The sequence below is a fragment of the Nakaseomyces bracarensis genome (genome assembly GCF_045282275.1).
Source record: "Nakaseomyces bracarensis strain CBM3 chromosome Unknown Scaff7_0, whole genome shotgun sequence".
NCBI lineage: Eukaryota > Fungi > Ascomycota > Saccharomycetes > Saccharomycetales > Saccharomycetaceae > Nakaseomyces > Nakaseomyces bracarensis.
Genome location: NW_027263968.1, coordinates 170,618 through 190,444, shown reverse-complemented (window position 1 = coordinate 190,444; position 19,827 = coordinate 170,618). Strand labels below are relative to the sequence as shown.

At 32.0% G+C, this 19,827-nt stretch overlaps 6 protein-coding genes across 6 annotated transcripts; 1 reads left to right on the top strand and 5 right to left on the bottom strand.

Moving 5' to 3' along the window:
• Nucleotides 1-248: 248 nt before the first annotated feature.
• Nucleotides 249-1,457, bottom strand: HYM1 (Hym1p; the record flags this gene model as incomplete). Its single annotated transcript, XM_071051718.1, has 1 exon — nt 249-1,457. The coding sequence occupies one exon, from the start codon at nt 1,455-1,457 to the stop codon at nt 249-251; it is 1,209 nt and encodes a 402-aa protein (XP_070907108.1).
• Nucleotides 1,458-2,504: 1,047 nt separating this feature from the next.
• On the bottom strand, nt 2,505-3,032 carry CNB1 (calcineurin regulatory subunit B; the record flags this gene model as incomplete). The annotated part of the gene is made up of 1 exon (XM_071051717.1): nt 2,505-3,032. The coding sequence occupies one exon, from the start codon at nt 3,030-3,032 to the stop codon at nt 2,505-2,507; it is 528 nt and encodes a 175-aa protein (XP_070907107.1).
• Nucleotides 3,033-4,838: 1,806 nt separating this feature from the next.
• RNJ42_01551 (C2H2-type zinc finger protein) lies at nt 4,839-6,128 on the bottom strand (the record flags this gene model as incomplete). Its single annotated transcript, XM_071051716.1, has 1 exon — nt 4,839-6,128. One exon carries the CDS (start codon nt 6,126-6,128, stop codon nt 4,839-4,841), a length of 1,290 nt encoding a protein of 429 aa, XP_070907106.1.
• Nucleotides 6,129-11,611: 5,483 nt separating this feature from the next.
• RNJ42_01550 (aquaporin family protein) lies at nt 11,612-12,484 on the top strand (the record flags this gene model as incomplete). The annotated part of the gene is made up of 1 exon (XM_071051715.1): nt 11,612-12,484. One exon carries the CDS (start codon nt 11,612-11,614, stop codon nt 12,482-12,484), a length of 873 nt encoding a protein of 290 aa, XP_070907105.1.
• Nucleotides 12,485-15,054: 2,570 nt separating this feature from the next.
• Nucleotides 15,055-15,855, bottom strand: RNJ42_01549 (uncharacterized protein; the record flags this gene model as incomplete). The annotated part of the gene is made up of 1 exon (XM_071051714.1): nt 15,055-15,855. The coding sequence occupies one exon, from the start codon at nt 15,853-15,855 to the stop codon at nt 15,055-15,057; it is 801 nt and encodes a 266-aa protein (XP_070907104.1).
• Nucleotides 15,856-16,643: 788 nt separating this feature from the next.
• RME1 (Rme1p) lies at nt 16,644-18,215 on the bottom strand (the record flags this gene model as incomplete). Its single annotated transcript, XM_071051713.1, has 1 exon — nt 16,644-18,215. One exon carries the CDS (start codon nt 18,213-18,215, stop codon nt 16,644-16,646), a length of 1,572 nt encoding a protein of 523 aa, XP_070907103.1.
• Between the last annotated feature and the right edge of the window lie 1,612 nt (nt 18,216-19,827).

Below are 19,827 nucleotides of genomic sequence, written 5' to 3'. Positions count from 1 at the left end.
TTGCGATAAATAGGAACTAAACTTAAACAAGAATCAAATTTTATATATTCGATACCTCTGGCAGCAACTTACAATACAAACTAGCAAAGATCATTATAACTTTGTTATGGACCTTTCTAGCCATAGCTACCTCAGATGTTAAGTGATGATCTGTATGACCATATTTCTAAGCATCCGTCTTGTCTCACTTATTTATATCTAATTTTGGATAAGCTGATTATAAGTCTTAACATTTATAGATACTATTTTCAGTTCTCAGTCCCGGACTGATGAGGAGCAGATACCTGATCTAGCCCGATAATATTCCTAGTGGGAGAGGTTGATACCACAGGCATTCCCTCCATAGTATTTTGCTTTAATCTAGGCAAGTTTTCAATCTCACGGACAATGAACTCCTTTTCATCTAAAAATGTAGAGTCTTGGACATCTTTACCAAACACTTCAAAGTAGTTCAATAATTTATCCCTATTTTTAACCAAAATATCAAAGACCGGCTTTGATTTTTTTGGATTAGCAACCATAACCTTAAAAATATTGAAAGCCTCTAATTGTAAATTTTTAGATTTGTCTGTCATAAGTGTCATGATAAGTTTTAGGTTTTCAGGAGAGTTGATATAAGTGAGCATGAGAGTATTATGTGCACGAACGACAATTAGAGAGGCCAACAATTTCGAGCTTTGTCTTTTAGTGACATAACTACCATGGGCCATAAGTTTATTGACGTACCTTATAAACTTGGATATATTCTTCTCCAGGGAGAAAAATTCTCTTGCCACCAATTTAGGATGAGTAGTTAGCATACTATTGAGAATCTGCATGGATTGTGTGCTAATTTCAAAATTGGATAATCCAGCAAAATCAAAGAGACTCCATACCTGAGGATCTGAGAGAAAAATTTGACAGAGTTGTTCATACTTGTTACATTCTATTATCATATTACCAACAATAATGAAAATATCGTAAGTATCTCGTCTTTGCAACGTAAGACCCATAGTACGTAACATTAATGAAAGTGTTCTAGATTGAGAAACTAAATAGTCTACTGTCACAAACTTGTTGTCCTTGGAATAGTTTAGACAGATAGATAAAATCAACATAACCTCTTTTCGAGATTCGAAATCTAGGTCCGCAATATGTGCTATTAAGTTGTGGAAAATATCAGAAGCCAACATTGCTTGATAGAATTCGTCAATAGCCTCAGGTGACGGTTTTGGGTCAACTTCTCCCAGGATGTAATGCTTCATACCTGCTAAGTATTTGGATACTTCATCCTGGGCCTTTTTTTTACTATCTGAAACAGATGATGAAGAAGCATTCCCAGTTGAGTTCAGCGATGTTGTTGTTTCTATCTTATTCAGTTGATCATTTATAAGTTTCACATAATCCGATGGCGTTTTAGGGTTTTTCTTCCACCAGAAGGCAACATCTAAGTCCTGGTTTTTATACTTTTTAAACATAGCTAGAGTAAATTAGTAAGGTAAAACAATTTGAGGGTCTAGGTATAATGAAATCCAAACAGCAGCGAATATAGAAAAGTTGAATAGATTTTCAGATGTCTTTGTTAGGAACAATTGAAAATATTAGATGAGTTTGGCTAATTTTTGACAATAATAAGGATTGAATTAATAAATCACGACAAAGAACAAAGGCTGTAAATTATTCAACGATAGAAGTATTATCACAAATACAAAAGAAAAATGGAAATATAATGGGAAGGTGGGAAAGTAAACCTAATTCTAAAGAATTAATAAGGCAATAATATGAATTTGGTTACAAATTTGGAATGATAAGATCAAATAAACTCACAAGTAGTCATAATTTTGTGTTCGATGGTTGCCAAATACACAAACTCTGTAAGTACTAACAGGCAATTCATTTTTGGATGTGGCTATTGAAAGGCAGCGAGAATGCGAGAAAATTTAACCGAAAAAAAAGAAAGAAAATAAAAAAGCACAAATCCAGCCATAAATCACGTGATTTATTTAGTATAAAAATAATAGAAAAGAATAGTGAAGGATGCGAGGTTCGAACTCGCGCGGACAACCGTCCAACAGATCTTAAGTCTGCCGCCTTAGACCACTCGGCCAACCCTCCGTAGTTACTATTGTTCTATTGGAAGGATACGGTTATGATATATAATCTAAAGCTTCATTCGATACACTTTCACTCTTTAGAACAAGAACTATCAGGCTTTGAAAGATGTTTTCTTTCTTGTATAGCATGATTTTCTAAAGGCAATGTAATAATTATCATTATATATAACATAACGTGGTGCTTCATGAGAAAGAAAAAAATTGCTGTACTATTTGGCACGAATGCGTGTAATACTTGAATAAAATATCGTTAAATAAAGAGTTAAATAAAAAAATAACTTACATTGCTTAAATCTCTAGAATATCCTTAATTTATTTTACATTGAACATAAAGAATATTACGTTCAATTGAAAAGAAGACTTGAGTAAGGGGCGGGGGTATTTTTAATTAAGTACAGACCGAATATCGCCTCATACATTGTATTGAAGAGTTAAACTCTTGGCAACTTCAGTAGTCTCAATAGCACTCTTAAACTCCTCAAAACTCAAGTGTCCATCTCCATCAAGGTCGTTTTCCATAATGGTTCTATCAACAATCTGCTGGAGCTGTTTATCATCTAAGTTGTTGCCTACCATGATCTTTAGCACTATGAAAAGCTCACCATTAGAAATATATCCATCCTTATCGATATCATATATCTTGAATGCAAACTTTAATTTTTCATCCTTTGATCCTCTACCACTAAAAATTGACAGCCCAGTGATGAATTCCTGGAAATCAACATCCCCACTATTATCTGCATCAAATACTTCCATAATACGTCCTGCTAGTGGATTGGAAGAAACACCCGGTATGCTCATAAACTCATTCTTGTCAATAGAACCTGAACTGTCACGATCCAGTTTCATAAATCTCTTACGCAGCCTTTCTATTTCATCTCTGTCGAAATTAGTATCTTCTAGTAAAGTATCAACAATTTTGGATGGTGCAGCTCCCATTTTTTATTACCTCGTATTCTAAATATGTCTGTAACTGTTTTTAAAGAAACTTTTCTCCTTGGATAACTCTATAATTCCCGAATTTCAATTGTAATATAAATAGTATTTCTTTTCCGTCTACAGTAAAATAGCACTGTATTGAATCAACAAAATCTCTCTCAACTTCTTGTTTAAATCAGAAAATCAGCAACCTACAGAATTAATAAAGTAAAAGGGTTTACTATGTAACGATTTCAGAATTAATAAAAATATGTAAAGCTCTCTCTTGCCTGAACATCCCTCTCTGTCTCTCTCTCTCTCTCTTATGCTCTCTCCGACTGTATCTAAGCGCGCGGAATATATTTTACTCACCAAATATCAATTTTTAATAGTGAAGGGGGGTAGAAGAAGAGACCCAGAAGTAACTGCAGAAAAGTGCTGACCCATAAAATTTGCAAAGAAATAAAAATAAAAAAGGCCAAGAAATTGTTACCCAGATGTCTAGTCACTTAATACGTAAAACACGTGAATTAACACCAGCAAAGGTACACTTAGTTGTTCACTTGAATGTAATTATAAAAAGGGCAATAGACTAAGTAGTTCAAACTTTTATCGTAATTGTACCTAAGTATTTTCTGTATTGTTACATCTGAGCTCGTATATCCTTTCAAGATTCATCTAAAAATTGAAAAAATTTTAGTAATAGATAATTGGGAAATAGTCAATTATACATTATATTATTTCTATTTACAAAAATAACTCTGCGTTTTGGACTAGTAAGAGGCGTTGAATTCTTTGCTTTTTTATTATTTCTTTTATCATATTTTCTATATCATTCAACTAAATTAAAGTACTATGTGTTTTTCCCAACAATCCTCAGAGATCCATGCAGGACCTAGGAAGGAGGGAAATATATATAACGTATTGTATATCCTACGTATGAAGAACAGTGTTGCCTGATTTTCGGATTTCCTATTTAGGGAGTGCCCCTGGTAGTAGGATTTGTCTGAAGGAATAGCAGCATTTTTATTTTAGTAATAAGTAGTGCCTACAGTATTTAATAATATATACGTAAACATTACTATTTCAGGAGAGATGGAGAGACAGCAAGAGCAAACGAGGGGAAGAACAAGAGGTACTGAATCTTTACACAAGTTAAATGGCGATCTTGTAGAAGCTTCTTTTACTTCTTTTTTAATTATCTACTCTTTCTTTTTTTTTTTTTTATCGTTCAGCTTTAAAATTATAGTATTATAAATACTTATATATAAAGAGCAAATTGAAATAAATTTATAAAAATAAATATATAAATGTCTTTCTCAGAAACATTATTTTTTTTTTGAGTTGAATTATTTACAGCAATATTAGCATTGAAATATATTTATTTTTTTTCCTCAAGAAATTGCTTATAGATAAAGAAAAATAACCATTCCAATTGTTTTATCTCTTGTACAGGAGCTCCTATTTCATAATCAATTTCAGTCAGAATATAATAAAAAAAAATACAATTTGTGCTAACACTAGTTAATATTTATTATAAAGCAATTATAAAAAGATGAACTATAGAAGGATAATAAATTAATGCAAAAATGTATTGTTTTATGTGATTGGAATTTAATTTCCAGGAGACGAAAAAGAAAAAAACTAACAGAAATAAGTTAAATAATGAGAAATGAAGCAAATCCATAAAAAAGAAAGAGCTCGCATACTTTTGATGATTTCCTTTTCTGTAGGATCCATCCCAAATAACTGAATTTAGAAAGTCACTGAACATGACAATCATATAATATCAAACCAACAAAAATCACCGCTCTCTTGGACACGTTTTCAAGTTATTATATAGTTGACTTTTAATCTCGACGAAGACCCTTCGTCATCCGATCTTGTGTCCACTGAGGTATCTGATGTCGATTGGCTACCATTATTTGGTGTTTGTTTAGCTTCATTTTTAATAAAGTTCGATTGATTATTCAATGTTGGGCTTACAGGAGCCAATGTGCTGTTCTTTAACGTCGACGAGTTATCGGACAATTCATCTTTGTTATCATTTCTTCTGCCTATAATGTTACCATTGTCATTACTATGATGCCTCTTTCTATCACTAGGCATTGGTGATTTATAAGAAGATGGTGAAGTGGTTCTAAAGTATCCTACTGGTTTCCGACCAGATCCTCTATCATGTATACTACCTTCTCCCCTCTTTATCGTAACCCCATTATATTTAACGACCGGTTCGTTCATAATATTTTGTGCAATGTATTGGGAAACTGGAGATTGCCCTTCGTTGTGAGAGTTCATATTATTATATGGATTATTAGAATTAAATACATTAAAATTGTCATATGTGTGCAGATTACCGTGCGTGGGAAGTGGCTGCACTGGATGTTTATTTCCTTTCATGTATTTATAAGGTAAAGGAGCATATTGTGTTGGTGTATGGGCCACATTAATTTGATATAAGGGTAGTTTTTGCGACATAGGAAAATAGGAAGGAAGTATATTCTGATTTAGAGGTTTATTATATTGTCCATCTAGCTCCTCAGTCTTCTGAATATTATTATTTATGCCATTACTGGAGTTGGTTGAAGATGCAGCTGAGTCATTTCCATCCTCACTGAGACTGTTAGATGAGAAGGTAGATGATTTCGAGTCACTAATTTGGCTCGAGTTGTTATTATTGTAACTGGTGCCAAATGGTACATATCGAGAAGAAGGAGAGTTCAATACCAAATTAGAATCATTAGATGAACTTGAATTATTATCAGACGTCGTGCTTACGTCTGACTTTTTGGTCATTTTCTTCTTCTTCCGGTTATAATAAACGGAATTGAAGTTCCGAGTTTTATTGGTTGAGTGAACAGAATCCTTGTGCTGTTTTAAATTGTCTATTCGACTAAAATATTTTAAACATATATCACATTGGAATGGTTTCTCTCCCGTGTGTTTTCTAATATGTCTGGCCAAATGTTCGGCTCTAGTAAAAGCCATCGAACAATCTTCAAAACCAGAGCACTGGAACACTTTCTTATTTTGTTGTGAACTTCCACGATCTGGACTATTTTTGGAGTTATAAATATACTCACTATTCTCATTATTTTTAAAATCACTTGCTGTCATAATGGGTCTTTTAATCAAATAATCAAATTCAAACTTAAATTCTAAGAAAAGAAAAGACAATAATAACAGTGACTAGTATTATTTATTTTCAGAGTTTACCTTTTAGAGTAAAATTATCACTATTGTTTCCCACAAAAATCATTAAAAAAAGAAAAAAACAGACCTGGAGGATGCGTATTTAAAGTGATATCGATAGCACTTTACAGGTCAAAATCAACAATCACTTATTGTTCACCCAGTATTAAGGTAAAAGGAAACCACAATCACAAGGGAAAATTGTTAATGGATCAAAAATCAGGATCGTCTAATGAGGGAAGTGCGTATTCTATGTTCCCTTTTATCGGGTTAAATTCTATTTCAGATTTTTTGCTTTTCGGTGCTATTGGTTTTAGGTTAAGAATATTATTTAGTAAATTGCCTGAATTGCCTGCCTAGTCCAACAATAAGTAAAAAAAAAAGCAAAATTTAGATAGACTGTTTTTCTCTGTACCTCTTGGATAGTAAAAAATGGAATGAATTTCCAAAACTTTATACTTGTAGAGAAGATAATTTTTTTTAGATGAGGTGAATTTTTCAGTGATTCTTATATTACAGTCCTAAAATTTTTTTTTCTCTCCCCAGTTTAACTTTTTTTATTTTTATTTTTAATTTTTTTTTTCAGTTCTCAGCTTCATATCTTTAGCTTATTAGAGGTTTTTTAAAGAGAAAAGAACGTTAGTGGAAAAAAGAAAAGGACTTATTATGTTTTTTCTGTTTTTTTTTATTTTTCCTTCTCTCTTTGTCTATCTCTTAGTACAATCTGCCCTATATTAAAAGGGTACAACGATTTCAAATTAGAACGATCTTCGACGTGTATGCGGGAGGGCGTCTGCTAAGGATCACCAGGGAGGGGTGAGAAAGTACTTCTATCTAATGATAATCACAAGATAACTTCGATAATTCACAGGGAAATAGAAAAGAAAATAACGGACAGATAGAAAAAAAAAAAGTAACTAATTGCTTTTTCTTACTTGTTACTGTTATAATCTTGTAGTTATCCTTTTATTTATCTCTTTAACTGTATACCTTCTTAAACCCTACGTTGTTGTTTTTCTCTACCGATCTATTACCTCATCTTTCATTCCTACCAAATATTCTCTTCTTAGAATGATTTCACAAGTATGGAATTAGGCCAGGCTTGCGTCATTACTCTGTTAATCATAAATGATCAACGAAAAAATAGTAGTGAACATAGGTAGGGAATTTTTTTTAATTTCTTTCTTTTTTTTTCTTCTAAATATTCTCTTTATTTTAAATAAGGATAGGGTCCTACTTTCTTCTATTTACCATTTTAGAGATACTCAAGAAAACCTGCTTTTTTGGATCAGAAAATAGCGTACAAGAGATTGAGTAATTATACAATAAAATGTACACCATTATCATATGAGATACAAATTTCCACATCGTTGCGTTCTTTTCTTAGTGGATAGGGCTGAACAAAGCATACTGAGATATTTTTATTTCTTTTTTACTTTTCTATTCTTTTTTTTTTTTTGCGAATTGTCCTCTCATGTCCACCGCATTGACTCCTACCCTAACAAAGATGGAATCACTGCAAAGAACAAAGAAAAAAAAATACTAATATTAAATAAAGAGCATGGTAGGAGACCACTTCTATTCAAATAAATCTGGATAAAATGGCCACACAAACAGCTGTAACGGAATCTGATTGTCCCATCGGTTTGGATGTACCATCTGCTTCTTCCGTTTTCTCTACTTCCGAAAGAAACGATGAATAACTTAAAACAATAGTATATCACCCGTACAAAAGCTATTTCGGAAATTCACTTTTTGGTACCGATCCCTTAACAGATGGAGGGGGGAGGAAATAAAGGAAGGACGCATTCTGTGTTTAGGCTCTTTAAGATGATACACCTTAGTTAAGATAGCAAATGATTAAAAGGATTTTTTTTAAAAAAAACTCTTCTTGTTCTGGAAAAATTAGGTGATAGAGGTTAGAATTCGAGAACCCCACATACGACAATACTAGTAATACTATCGATTTCCATCATTTTCTCGATGCCAATATCATTAAATAGCATTGTTTTTTAACACCATAAACGTTATACTGTCTAGTTATAGGACTGAAATTATCTATGAGAATTGTGATATAAGTGATGGTTCCTTTACAGTGCTTACGATTACTTGCTTCTTTTTAAAATACATAAAATTATCCTTTGTAAAGCTACCGTTTTCTTATTTTCATCTGTTATTACTATTTTATTTCTAATGATTGTTTAGTTGTTTCTGTATACTAATTATTAAGTTAGCTTCTTTATAGGGTCAAAAGGTCTAAAACTTAGAGAGATAAATTGCCAATAGAGATCTATTCCTTCTTAAAGATCTTTTTTCATTCATTATCTTTCTAGTTGCTTTCGTTGAGATTATCTTGTCATCTATTGTAGAATCGACTAGGAGATTTTCATTTTCATGCTATTGTTATCTTAGTTAACTTTTTATGATTACTTCAGAATCGATAGAGCGGGCGTTTATTCTAAAACCCCATTACTTTACACTCCAGAAGCAGCAACTAAAGAGTTACGATCGAAGACATCAAAACGGAATCTGAAAGTGTAGGTTGTTGATCTTGTTTCTAAGAAATGATAATAAATACAGTGGTTTCACTTCATTTCAGTATCTTAAGGTGTATTACGTTAAAAAATCCAGTAACTAAACCACTAAAACACATACTACCTATGACGAACAGCACGACTTCTACTGTTAATTCCTTCAATTTTAATTCTGATCTGTGACTTTGTTCTCATCCAACTAAAAGAACTTTACATGACATTCCATTTATATATACTACGATTGATTTCTTTAAAACGTCGTTGTCAATAATAAAGGAAAGAATATCCTCATATTTCAATCTGCTTGTATACCACTCTTCCCCTTTTAGTCAATACTGGTAGGAACTCGACTTCTTTTATTCTGTAAGTTATATCATAATTACTCCTTTCATTTTCAATTTATTTTAAGATCTAATGCGAAAAAGGAGTATCTTAAACATTTGGCGTTTATAGTTATCTTAAAACAATGGGAATTTTTTCTATTAGTAGTATCATCATTTCCCCATTGGTGATAGCGATATAATGTGGAACCCAACGGATGAAACTAGTAAGGTTGACAACTAAAAATAGACTAGCCAACAAGGCTTTATTTAGTTAGAAAGTTCCAAAAAAATCACTCACAAAAAATTAGCATTTCAATCATGAGCCGAAAAAAAAATAAAATGTTATGTTTAGTTCATAAACGACTAATTTTTTTTATTAAACTTATTCTCTTTTCTATACGAGAGGGATGGGGTTAGTTACCGACACTTAAGCCTGGAGATTTGAGAGGACCTTCCGCATTAGATAAGGAGTTCAGTTTATGTTGGCGGCATTATAGGGGATTTATACGTCAATGCAACGATTAGTATTAGTTAAGAGGTTTATATTAAAAAGAAAGAGTAACTGTTTAAAGTTTAAAGTGGATAATCAAAATTCTCTTTATTTTTAACCTATAGTTAAAACAATCATTTTTTAAACGAAATTGTTCGTTCCGAATACAATTTACAAGTAAGCTTTTCCATCAACATTTCTCTCTTCTAAAACCATTATGGATTCCATCTTATAATCGTTAATTGGTTACTTTTGAAATACTGGGAACTGGAATGTGTTCCTCCAGATAACTTAACAATTTTCTCTATGAGATACTTAGTAGCGAATCTATTTTTACTTTCCCTACCTGCATCCTCAACATTTTTTCCCCTCTTCTTACACATAGTGAGGGAAACAATCGCCAGATACATACACACCTTCATTCCTCCGCTTTCTATGCAATTTTTATTTATTTAAACGTTCCCCCAGAAATTTTGAGCAGTTATCGTCGATTTAATAATTAGATCTTGGGCCAGTTTATCCATGGGTGTTTCTAAGGAAAATAGGCAAAGAGGGCTTTTTTTTTCTTCTTTTAATGATACTTATCGGCTTCGCTAATTAGCATTTCCTCAACGTTCAATACCTGCATCGAAAATCACTGCCTTCTTTTTTTATTAGAGTTCCGTGGAATTCCTTTTGTAGAACCTGTGATGTGGGAGAAAACAGCAGATCATCTGCGATCAGCCATCGCTTCATTAAGCTCGCCATTGTTCGTTTACGAAGGCTCAGAAACAGATGTAGAGACTCAATGAAAAGGAGAAAGATAGAGTCTTCATAGTTTACTGCAGCTATTTCTGTAGATCGGATTTCCTTCCTTTTTTAAAAAATCTTTTCTTTTTAGTAGCCAATATCTTGTAAATAAAGCCTATAGGCAACTGTTGATCGATATAATGCGTCCTAGCGCATTGTCCCTGAAAAAGATAGATGTTAGTGTGTTTTATGGTTTCTATAAGGTAGTAGGACATAAAGAGGAAGATGCTAAATATTTTGCTGCGTTTATGTTAAGCAAAGATTATATCGATTCCTAAGTACAGTGCTCAACACAAGAATGTACCATTTTCCTTTCCTATCTACTGGTTAAAGACACTGGAAACAATGTATGTTAATCGGAAGTTTCCAAGTTGGCATAAGTTGACAAAGGGATACAATGAAAAATAAAAGTAACACAAACACGAACGGAATAAACAAAAAAAAAAAAAGGTAAATAAAAAGAAAACAAAGCATATTGGAACGATACGACGACAAGCTTTTTGCACTTGATCCATTTTATTGTTATTGAGTCTTTATTCAATTCTGTATTGTTGTTATTTACTCAATATCTTCTTTTTTTTGTCCTTCTAGACTTTCAAATTCTAAATTAGACGGTTTTCATTAAACAAGTGGTGAAAGAGAGGAATATTTTCAAGTAAGAACAGGCTTATTCCTTTTTACTGTTAGTATACTTAGGACAATAAACTCATGACATAAGTTGAAACAGATTCATTGTGTCAGGACTATTTTGTGATAGATTTCTATCACATGTTGAACATTCAACCATTCAAATTTTTACCTTTATTCAAGGATTAATGAGTTATAATATTTTTTTTGAGCATTCAACAAGTACTCATCTAAATATATACCTTCAATTGTTATCGTATCAGCCCGATAAGTAATAGTGTAGAAATTAATATCTCGGTTGTGATAAGAATACATGAGAAGACCAACCAAATATTTTTTTTACGACAAGTAATTACTATCGACTGTTGATTTCAATTTATTAATACCATATTCTGTTGATTTCGGTTTCCCAACTCAATCGTCATCGTTTAGCGTTTAAACAATATACTACATGGCTGAACCCTTGACATCTATTGAATCCATATGTAATTCATTGTATGAGAGCAGATTCAAAAAGGTCTAAGTTTTGTATAAATACAGGCATGTTCCAAAATCCATAGATAATAAAAACCTTACATCTTCTTTCCTTATCTATACTAAAGGCACACATCGCAATATTTTTACACCTGTTTTATTACATTAATAATGTCTGATTTAGAAAAGCAAACTAAAATGGATACAGCTTATGAGATAAACCCAGTTGATGACAGCTCTTGTTCATCCCAACCGGATAGTAACTTGCTGAAGTCAAGGTTTCGTCTGGGACCTGATACTATTAGATATCATGTCATTGCATTCGTTGGTGAATTATTTGGTACATTCATGTTTTTATGGTGTGCATATGTCATCGCAAATATTGCCAACCACGCTGTCAGTTTACAGGAGGGTTCATCACATGATTCCCATCCAATGCAATTGCTCATGATTTCTCTTGGTTTCGGCTTATCCGTGATGTTCTCTATTTGGTGTTTTGTGGGTGTTTCTGGAGGTGCCTTTAATCCAGCAGTTTCTCTATCTTTATGTCTAGCTAGAGCTATTACACCAACTAGATGTGGTGTTATGTGGATTGCCCAAATTATTGGTGCTATGGCTGCTGGCGGTGCTGCATCGGGTATGACACCAGGTCCTGTAAAGTTTGACAATGCATTGGGAATGGGTTGCTCGAGAACCAGAGCTTTGTTCTTGGAGATTTTCGCTACCGCCATTTTGTGCTTAACAGTTTTGATGACTGCCGTTGAAAAGGGCGAGTCTAACTTTATGTGCGCTTTACCAATCGGTATTTCACTATTCATTGGAAATCTCGCCCTAATTGCATACAGCGGTGCCGGAATTAATCCAGCTAGATCCTTAGGTTCGGCTGTCGCTAAAAGATACTTTCCCCATTACCATTGGATTTATTGGATTGGTCCATTACTAGGTGCTGTCTTGGCATGGTTTATCTGGCAAGTTCTACATTGGTTGGATTACGCCAATTATGTTGCCAGAGAAAAAGAGCTTGCAGAAAGTGCCAAGAATTAGCACTTCTTTGACGTCATCAAATTTATTGTCAATCTTTTCAATCTTCGTTTTCATTTTTCTTAACTGATTTTCACAGTTATTATCATTTTCATCTTCATTTTCATCTTCATTTTTTCTATTCAAGACAATTAGTCACTTTCTTTTTTTCATTTCACTTAACATTTATGATATATTTTATTAAAATCTATTTTTTTCTTCCTTTTCGTTATCTTCGCTAGTTGGTGCTTATCTGAAAAAGTCTAATAGAGATAATTAGATTTAATTTTCCATACAGTATATATAAGCTTCTAGATCAAAAAGACACAAGAAATTTAATAATATATATGCTTCGAGCCTCTTCACACTCTTTCTTAGTACGTAGGCGTATATGTAGAGCTAAAAGCTTTATGAATTAAAGGGAAAAAACGTAATGACACTAGAATGGGGATATTTTATTTAGTCCTGATGGCCAAATTGTCTCTAGAGAGATTGACAAACAGTTATTGACAAGATTACATCCCTTTTTCTATTTTGTACTCTATAACTCCACAGATCTTGTTTTTACATTTTATGCTATTGTATTAAAAGATGGGTTCATTTCTCATTTTGAGTCATAATATATATTCAATATATAACTAGTACCTTATAGCAGATTAAAGATAAAGTAATTTTTACTGTTTATATTAGTTTTGAGGATTATAGCATCTCTCTTTGACACCCCACAAATTGTATATATTCCACTAAAAATGGACAACATCATCCCTAAATATCTAATCTATCACTAAATATTCTAGTAAGAATAATTAAGTTATAATAAGATGCAGTTATAGTTAGAAGTTTAGTGTAATTATGAAGAAATTAAAGTGTATGCATTAGGCATTAAATGGTATTATTAGCCATTACACTACAGTTAATTGTGCACTCTTCCCAGCAGTCAGATTATTTCATCTTATATTTCCCAATACTATGCTTTCAAAGCCCAAAGGAAATTTTCAGCATTATACACCTTAAACTGTGGTAATTTGGAAGAAAGAGAAAAAGAAACATAGATAAGTACTTAGCTAGCATATAGGCTATCGAATGGCAAAAAAAAAATTTTTTTTAAAGTCTTGATTGTACTAATTACAGCTTATAAGAAAAAGAACTACGATGATCATGTTCTAGCTAAATGATTTACGCATTCTTGGACTTACATCATGAATGCGGAGAACCGTTGATGATCTGTTTCCGCGGGCCTGCGGTTTGTATTCTTCATTTCTAACTTTAATTTCTTTTCTTTTTTTTAACTTAAGAAGAGGCCATCTACCGGGCGGAAAGACGGAGGAACAACTTATTACGGAACCAATATAGAAATCCAGAACTATTGATTCTAAAAAGTAATAGATACGGAAGTCTTTAGTCTTCTGAGATTTGATTTCCCATGTTAGTCTTAATAGATGATGTAGAACGGATGTGGCTTCAGGGAATTGAGATTTTTAACACCGCATATTAACCTTTCTGCTGCATTAAAATTGTTTTAAGACCTTTCTCCAATATTACCAAAACATTATGATATCGAATTTGCATTTACTCGCTCTTAGTAAACTTAATATCTCTTTTTGTCTAGGAGTCTATCAAAAATTCTGCTGTAGTAGTAGTAAAATGATCAATAGAAACAAAAATAAGCAAGTATAACCTCTATTAATAACGATATGAATAGTGAATATAATTCATTGGATATAATGTATTGCACTCATTCTAACTTATCCTTTAGTACATTCATGAGAGGCCATGTAATGCCCTAATAGTAGTTCGATCAGGGTAAGGTGTGCAAAATGTTGCTCTTTATGTATTCTTTTGTACGAGATACAAAGAGAAAAAAAATTTTTTTTCTAATCTACATTGTCTATTGTCTTTAGTCTATTGAACATTCTATATAAGATGATCCCAATTGAGAGTTCTCATAACTTGTTCCCTTAAGTTTATTTCAAAAATATATATTTTTTATAGGTTTTTTTTAACTTTCTTTTATTCCTAAAATCAGTAAGCCAAAAACTTAAGCCTTCCAGTATAATGCCTTCCTTTCTCTATTTCGATCCTTAATGTGATTGTCTGACAGGAGGAGGATTCAATTACCGTGGTTGCGACTACACCAATTGTCTTGTTCCATCAACATTATATTGGAAACTAGTTTTATACTAATTTGGTAGAAAAAATATTCCAATCCCTGATTCCACCCTAATTTCTGTAATTAATCTTGGAGCAATCTAGATTGATCCCGTTACGTTCTTAGGACTATTTTTATCTGGGGGTATATACGCCTTTTTTTATCCTTTTTAATATATTTTGTATACTTAATCCCGTAGTTCAGAATGTCTCTATAGCAGTACTGAAGCCAGGTAAACTTCTTTGAATTTCATAATTTCTCGTACACTATCTCCGAACGAAGAGGGAAAACCCTGAACTTGCTATTATTTTCAGTGGACTTAAGAATATATACATCATAATAGTTAACCGTTTTTTATTATGTTGAATTTCAGTTCCATATTAATAATAGAGTACATTATTTTATTTGAAAATACTTTCTGAAATCATATACTAAAATTTTATATTTATTTATTTTTGGATAGTACAGAAGCTACTGTAATAGCGCTAACCATTCCAATGACTAGCATTACACAGATAATTAAATAAGATATATTTTTCATCGTGTAGTAACTTTTTGACCCAGATTTTACTGCAGAGTTAATATCCAGTATTCCCTTTTCAATATCCTCAGTGGCTTTTTTAACTGCGATTTCAATTTTTTCAACAGGATATTCCTGCTCCGCTACCATATCCTCCATCTCTCTGAAAAGTTGTAGTAATTGTGCCATATGAATCTCTATGATGCGCAGTTCTTGCCGTCTTTTCTCGACATTTGTTAAAATTTCCTGAGCTGTACTATTTCTCAAAATAAAATCTTGGAAGATTTTAAGATTTCCTAAACTTTCTGAACTTTCTATACACTGTTTTATTTCAACTTCGTTTATATCTATATCTAATGAACTTAACTGTCGTTCTAACTTTATCCTGCTACTTTCCTTCCAATCATAATGGAGGCTCTTTAATTTACCAAGCAATAGAAGAAATTTTTTCCTTGCATTGTGAAATTGGACATAATACTCGTTGTCATTTTTAGAAATTTGAGAATCTAAGAATTTAATATTGTCGGCTATTTCTTTTTGTATCAAATCTACGTCTGCCACTAGAGTATCTAATTTTTTTCTTTGCGCAACTTCTGATTCTAATTGTACCTCAACAAGCAGCCTGGCTTGATTACTAGCTATACTATTTATCTTTGCTTCATAACTGACCAGGCCCACTTCAATTCTCTCAATTTGCTGTAGTAATTCTTCATAATTTTTTAACATTACAGTTTTTTGGAATATAGCACTTTTAATATTGTAAAAAACAACTACCTAATGAACACCAATAAATTATTTCATTTGCTATAATTATTGAATGATTTACTAAAATCAGTTCATTTTTTGTTATTTTTTAGACATATAGTGAACACAAAAATGGACATCATTGGTAGTTGTGTTTCTGCCGCTATGCGGACTACATATGTTGCTCTAAAATAATATAATGGCAGCATATAGTACCGCAAAAAAAGACATATATTTTAGATATAACTCCATCAAACTTACTTCTTTACCATAAATATGAATGCTTGTGTTAGTTATCAAGAATTACTTGTAGATATATAAAAGTAAAGAGCTCTATTAATTTAACGCTAGAAAAAAGTACATATATAATTGTTTTAATGCAAAAAAAGACAATTTATATATTATTTTATACTATAATTATTATAATAATATAAGTTTTGATATAGCAACAGGTTTTCATGTTTTTCTCTTCAGTAAGGAAATTTTGGAGGGAGAACAAATAAGAACAATTGTAATTTGAAATTACATCATCAACTAAGTTTGGTTATTAGAAAAACAAACCTAATAGTTATGAAGACAGACTATTCATATATAATACTGTCATATTTTGATAAGCTAGCTTATTAGGGAGGTGAAACAACCCATTTTATTGTCATGTCAAATAATTAATATAAGGAATAGGGTGACAAAAAAAAATCCTCCTGTTTATAATTTGTAGTGTTAGAAATCAACAACAAAAACAATTAAAAAATCTAATGATGATTTGGTTATTAATCGTTTTTTTTACAGGCCATTTTTTCTTTAATGAATGCTATTTTTTCAGTTTCAGTTTCAAACAATGGGCATTCTTCTGAAATTCTCTTCAATCTCTTGTTAAATCTGGAATTTTCATTTTGATGAACAATTGATAGATGCCTTTTAAATGCATCCCTTCTGTAGAACTCCTTTTGGCAAAATAAAACTGGGCATACAAGACTTGGATAAGCATCTTCACTGAGATTCAAATCTCTTTTAAGTTCCTTATAGAGTTCATATTTATGTTGAATAGCACAATGTCTACGTAGATCTGATCTACGGGGTAGGCCTAGTATCCTCCACGCACATCTTTTAAATGGACATTTGTATTTTCTTTCAACCCTATATTCATCTAAATGGGATGCATATTCAAATATAGTCCCAAATGTTGACGGACAATGAGCACATCTATATAGCCCTCTTTTTTGTGGTTTCTCGATGATATCAGAAAGGTATGGATCCTCTAAGAGCTGTCTTACAATAGAATGGGGATTGGACTCAGTATAATTAGACATTGCGGGTGTTGTTAATGAATTACTGTCTACTTTTTTAGCATGCATTAGCACATTGTCTTCTGTAGTATGTCTCCTTTTCTGGGCTTCAAGTAAATTTTTGTTTCCCTCAGAAGGATAGCTATAAATATCTAGTGCAGAATTAAAAGTCCAATGATTGTTGCTCTCCCTTGAAGGAAAACTTGAGGAAATATTGCTTCCTGAACATAATTCGTTGTTATCTATCGAAAATTCTAACGAATTGTTATGATATTTATTTGCCTTATTGACAAGAGGTATATTTTCTGTAGACGGAAGAAGATTTGGCTGCTTGTTCAGGAATGTTAAACCTGTTTTATGACTAGAAGAAAATGGGTTCTCTATGAAATTATTCATTCCAGTATCTCGGTCATCAGATATTGGACAGGATGCATTGGCATAGCAGTCTAACAGTTGCTTGGCTTCTGCTAGACTGATTTCTGGAACATCTTCGGTACTTGCCAAATTTCTTATAAATGGATATTCATTTGGAGTTGGAAGTCCACTCACTAAACTAAATTGGTGGCCTGTTAGTTGTAGCGTATTATTAACTTGTAGTCTTTGGTGTTCTGAATGTTCTATTTCTTGATTACGGACTTCCAGATCCAAAAAATTTATAGCATTACCATCAGTTAATTCAAGCTTTTGCTCATTAGTATTCTCAGTTTCTGGCCCCTCATCTTCTCCTGAATCATTTCTAGAATGGTAACAACTAACATTATCATCACGATTTGGCCAGGCGGTATTCAACGAGGATTGTATATTCCAGTTTGTAGTTGTATAATTTGTATAGTATTCAGGCGGCTTACTGCTCTTGAGTAATAATGGGGCTGTGGTTAAGTCATTAGACTTCTCAATAGACTCAGCTTCTAATACATTTTCATATTGTTGGCAGTTATGTAATTCTTTAATTATGTTGAATGAACTTGGAAAGGATGGGAATTTTTCTTTATTTTCAGGTCTATTATAGTTTGCGTTGTATAAGAAGTTGTAACTGACATCTTTATTTCTAAGCATATCTCTCCTAACACTTAAAGGTAAGGAGGTACTGTATTTAATTAGTAGCTGGAACTAACAGTTGATCTTATTAGCGAGCAAATTACAATGATGCCGAATATGAATACGAGGTTATAATTTCTTACCAAACTCAGAGTCAACTAGATCCAGTCTACAGGTACTGATTTCCTTTATAGGATTTTGTTCTCTTTCAATAAAAATCAATTAAGTTCAATACAATTAAATTGTGGATTAGAAACTAGGTGATATAATATTAATGATTGATTAGATATAATAAAATTTGCTAACACAAAAAATTTTTAAGGAAGTTCTTTGAATATTATCTAGTAAATATTTTTTACTAATATCAACTTAATCCCTATTATATTACTCCTTACTGACTAAGAATAATATCCTTAAGTGAATAAAGGTTATTCAATAAGCTCAGTTATGTTCTCTTCCAGTTTGTTTTAATTTAACACCTCAATTATTAATATATGATGCAAACACTGATTTCTTTTATTGACGTTATTTTTATTTTTATCGGTGACTTAAATTACTCGCCAATATTGTCACCAATTATATAGCGAACCAAATTCACCAAATATACCGCCAAAGCAGAACAAAAAATACAGTAATTAAAGCTGTTAATCCCACACTAATGGAACAAAATTTCAAGTCTGAAAAATGGATAACTAATTGGCCCTTAGTCTTCAATATTATCTTGGTTAATTTCAGCAGACTAGAAGATGGAAATAGAAGAATATATATAACCTTCTAAAACTCTATAGTCAATCCCGATATCAAAAAGAGGACAATGTCAAAATTAAGATATTCAAAGATTAATAATTGCTATAATATTAATAACGAAAACCCAAATAACAATGAAGAAAATATTCAAAAAAAAAAAAACAATCGAAAGAAAAAAGTATAATAAGATTTCTGTTAATGAATCCTATAACTGTTAAAGTTAAACATAGATCCCTTCAAAAGAATTATATACGTCAAGGTGGCATTTTTAATTCACTTATATATATAAATTTCTGGTACTCGAGTTAGAATAAATGTATATTATTATCCATATAGGGTATTAAAGTAAGAGAAGGAAGAAAACAAAACTACTTTAAATTACATGTAGAAGATGCATTCCCTGAGAGATAATACACACACACATATACATAACACAACACACATATCCGGAAAAAGAAATTAAATATAGGTGGTTTCCTTGTATTATGATATTTTTTTATAATCTTGTACACCTAGCAGAAATTTGGTTTAGGGAGATTTTTTAATTAATGGGTGACATTAATGAAGTAAGAAAAAGACTAGAAACCATCCGGTATAGCTACTTAACGGAAGGAGGGGTTTGTAGCGAGCCATTACGATGAAATTACACGAAAATTAAGCTATCATTGTTTAATGGAAACTAACTAAGGGAGAACAGTAGATCCAAAAAAAAAATTAAAAAAAAAAAAAAAAAAAAAAAATACTCGACCTTAGTTTCTGCTTAACTTCTTTTAGGGCCGACTAAGTTATATGCATTAGTCCTTTCAGAAGGTAATGTAGGTAATAGTCATTCATTCAGTTTGCTGTTTAATTTCCCGCCTATTTTACTCTTTCTCTAAGATTC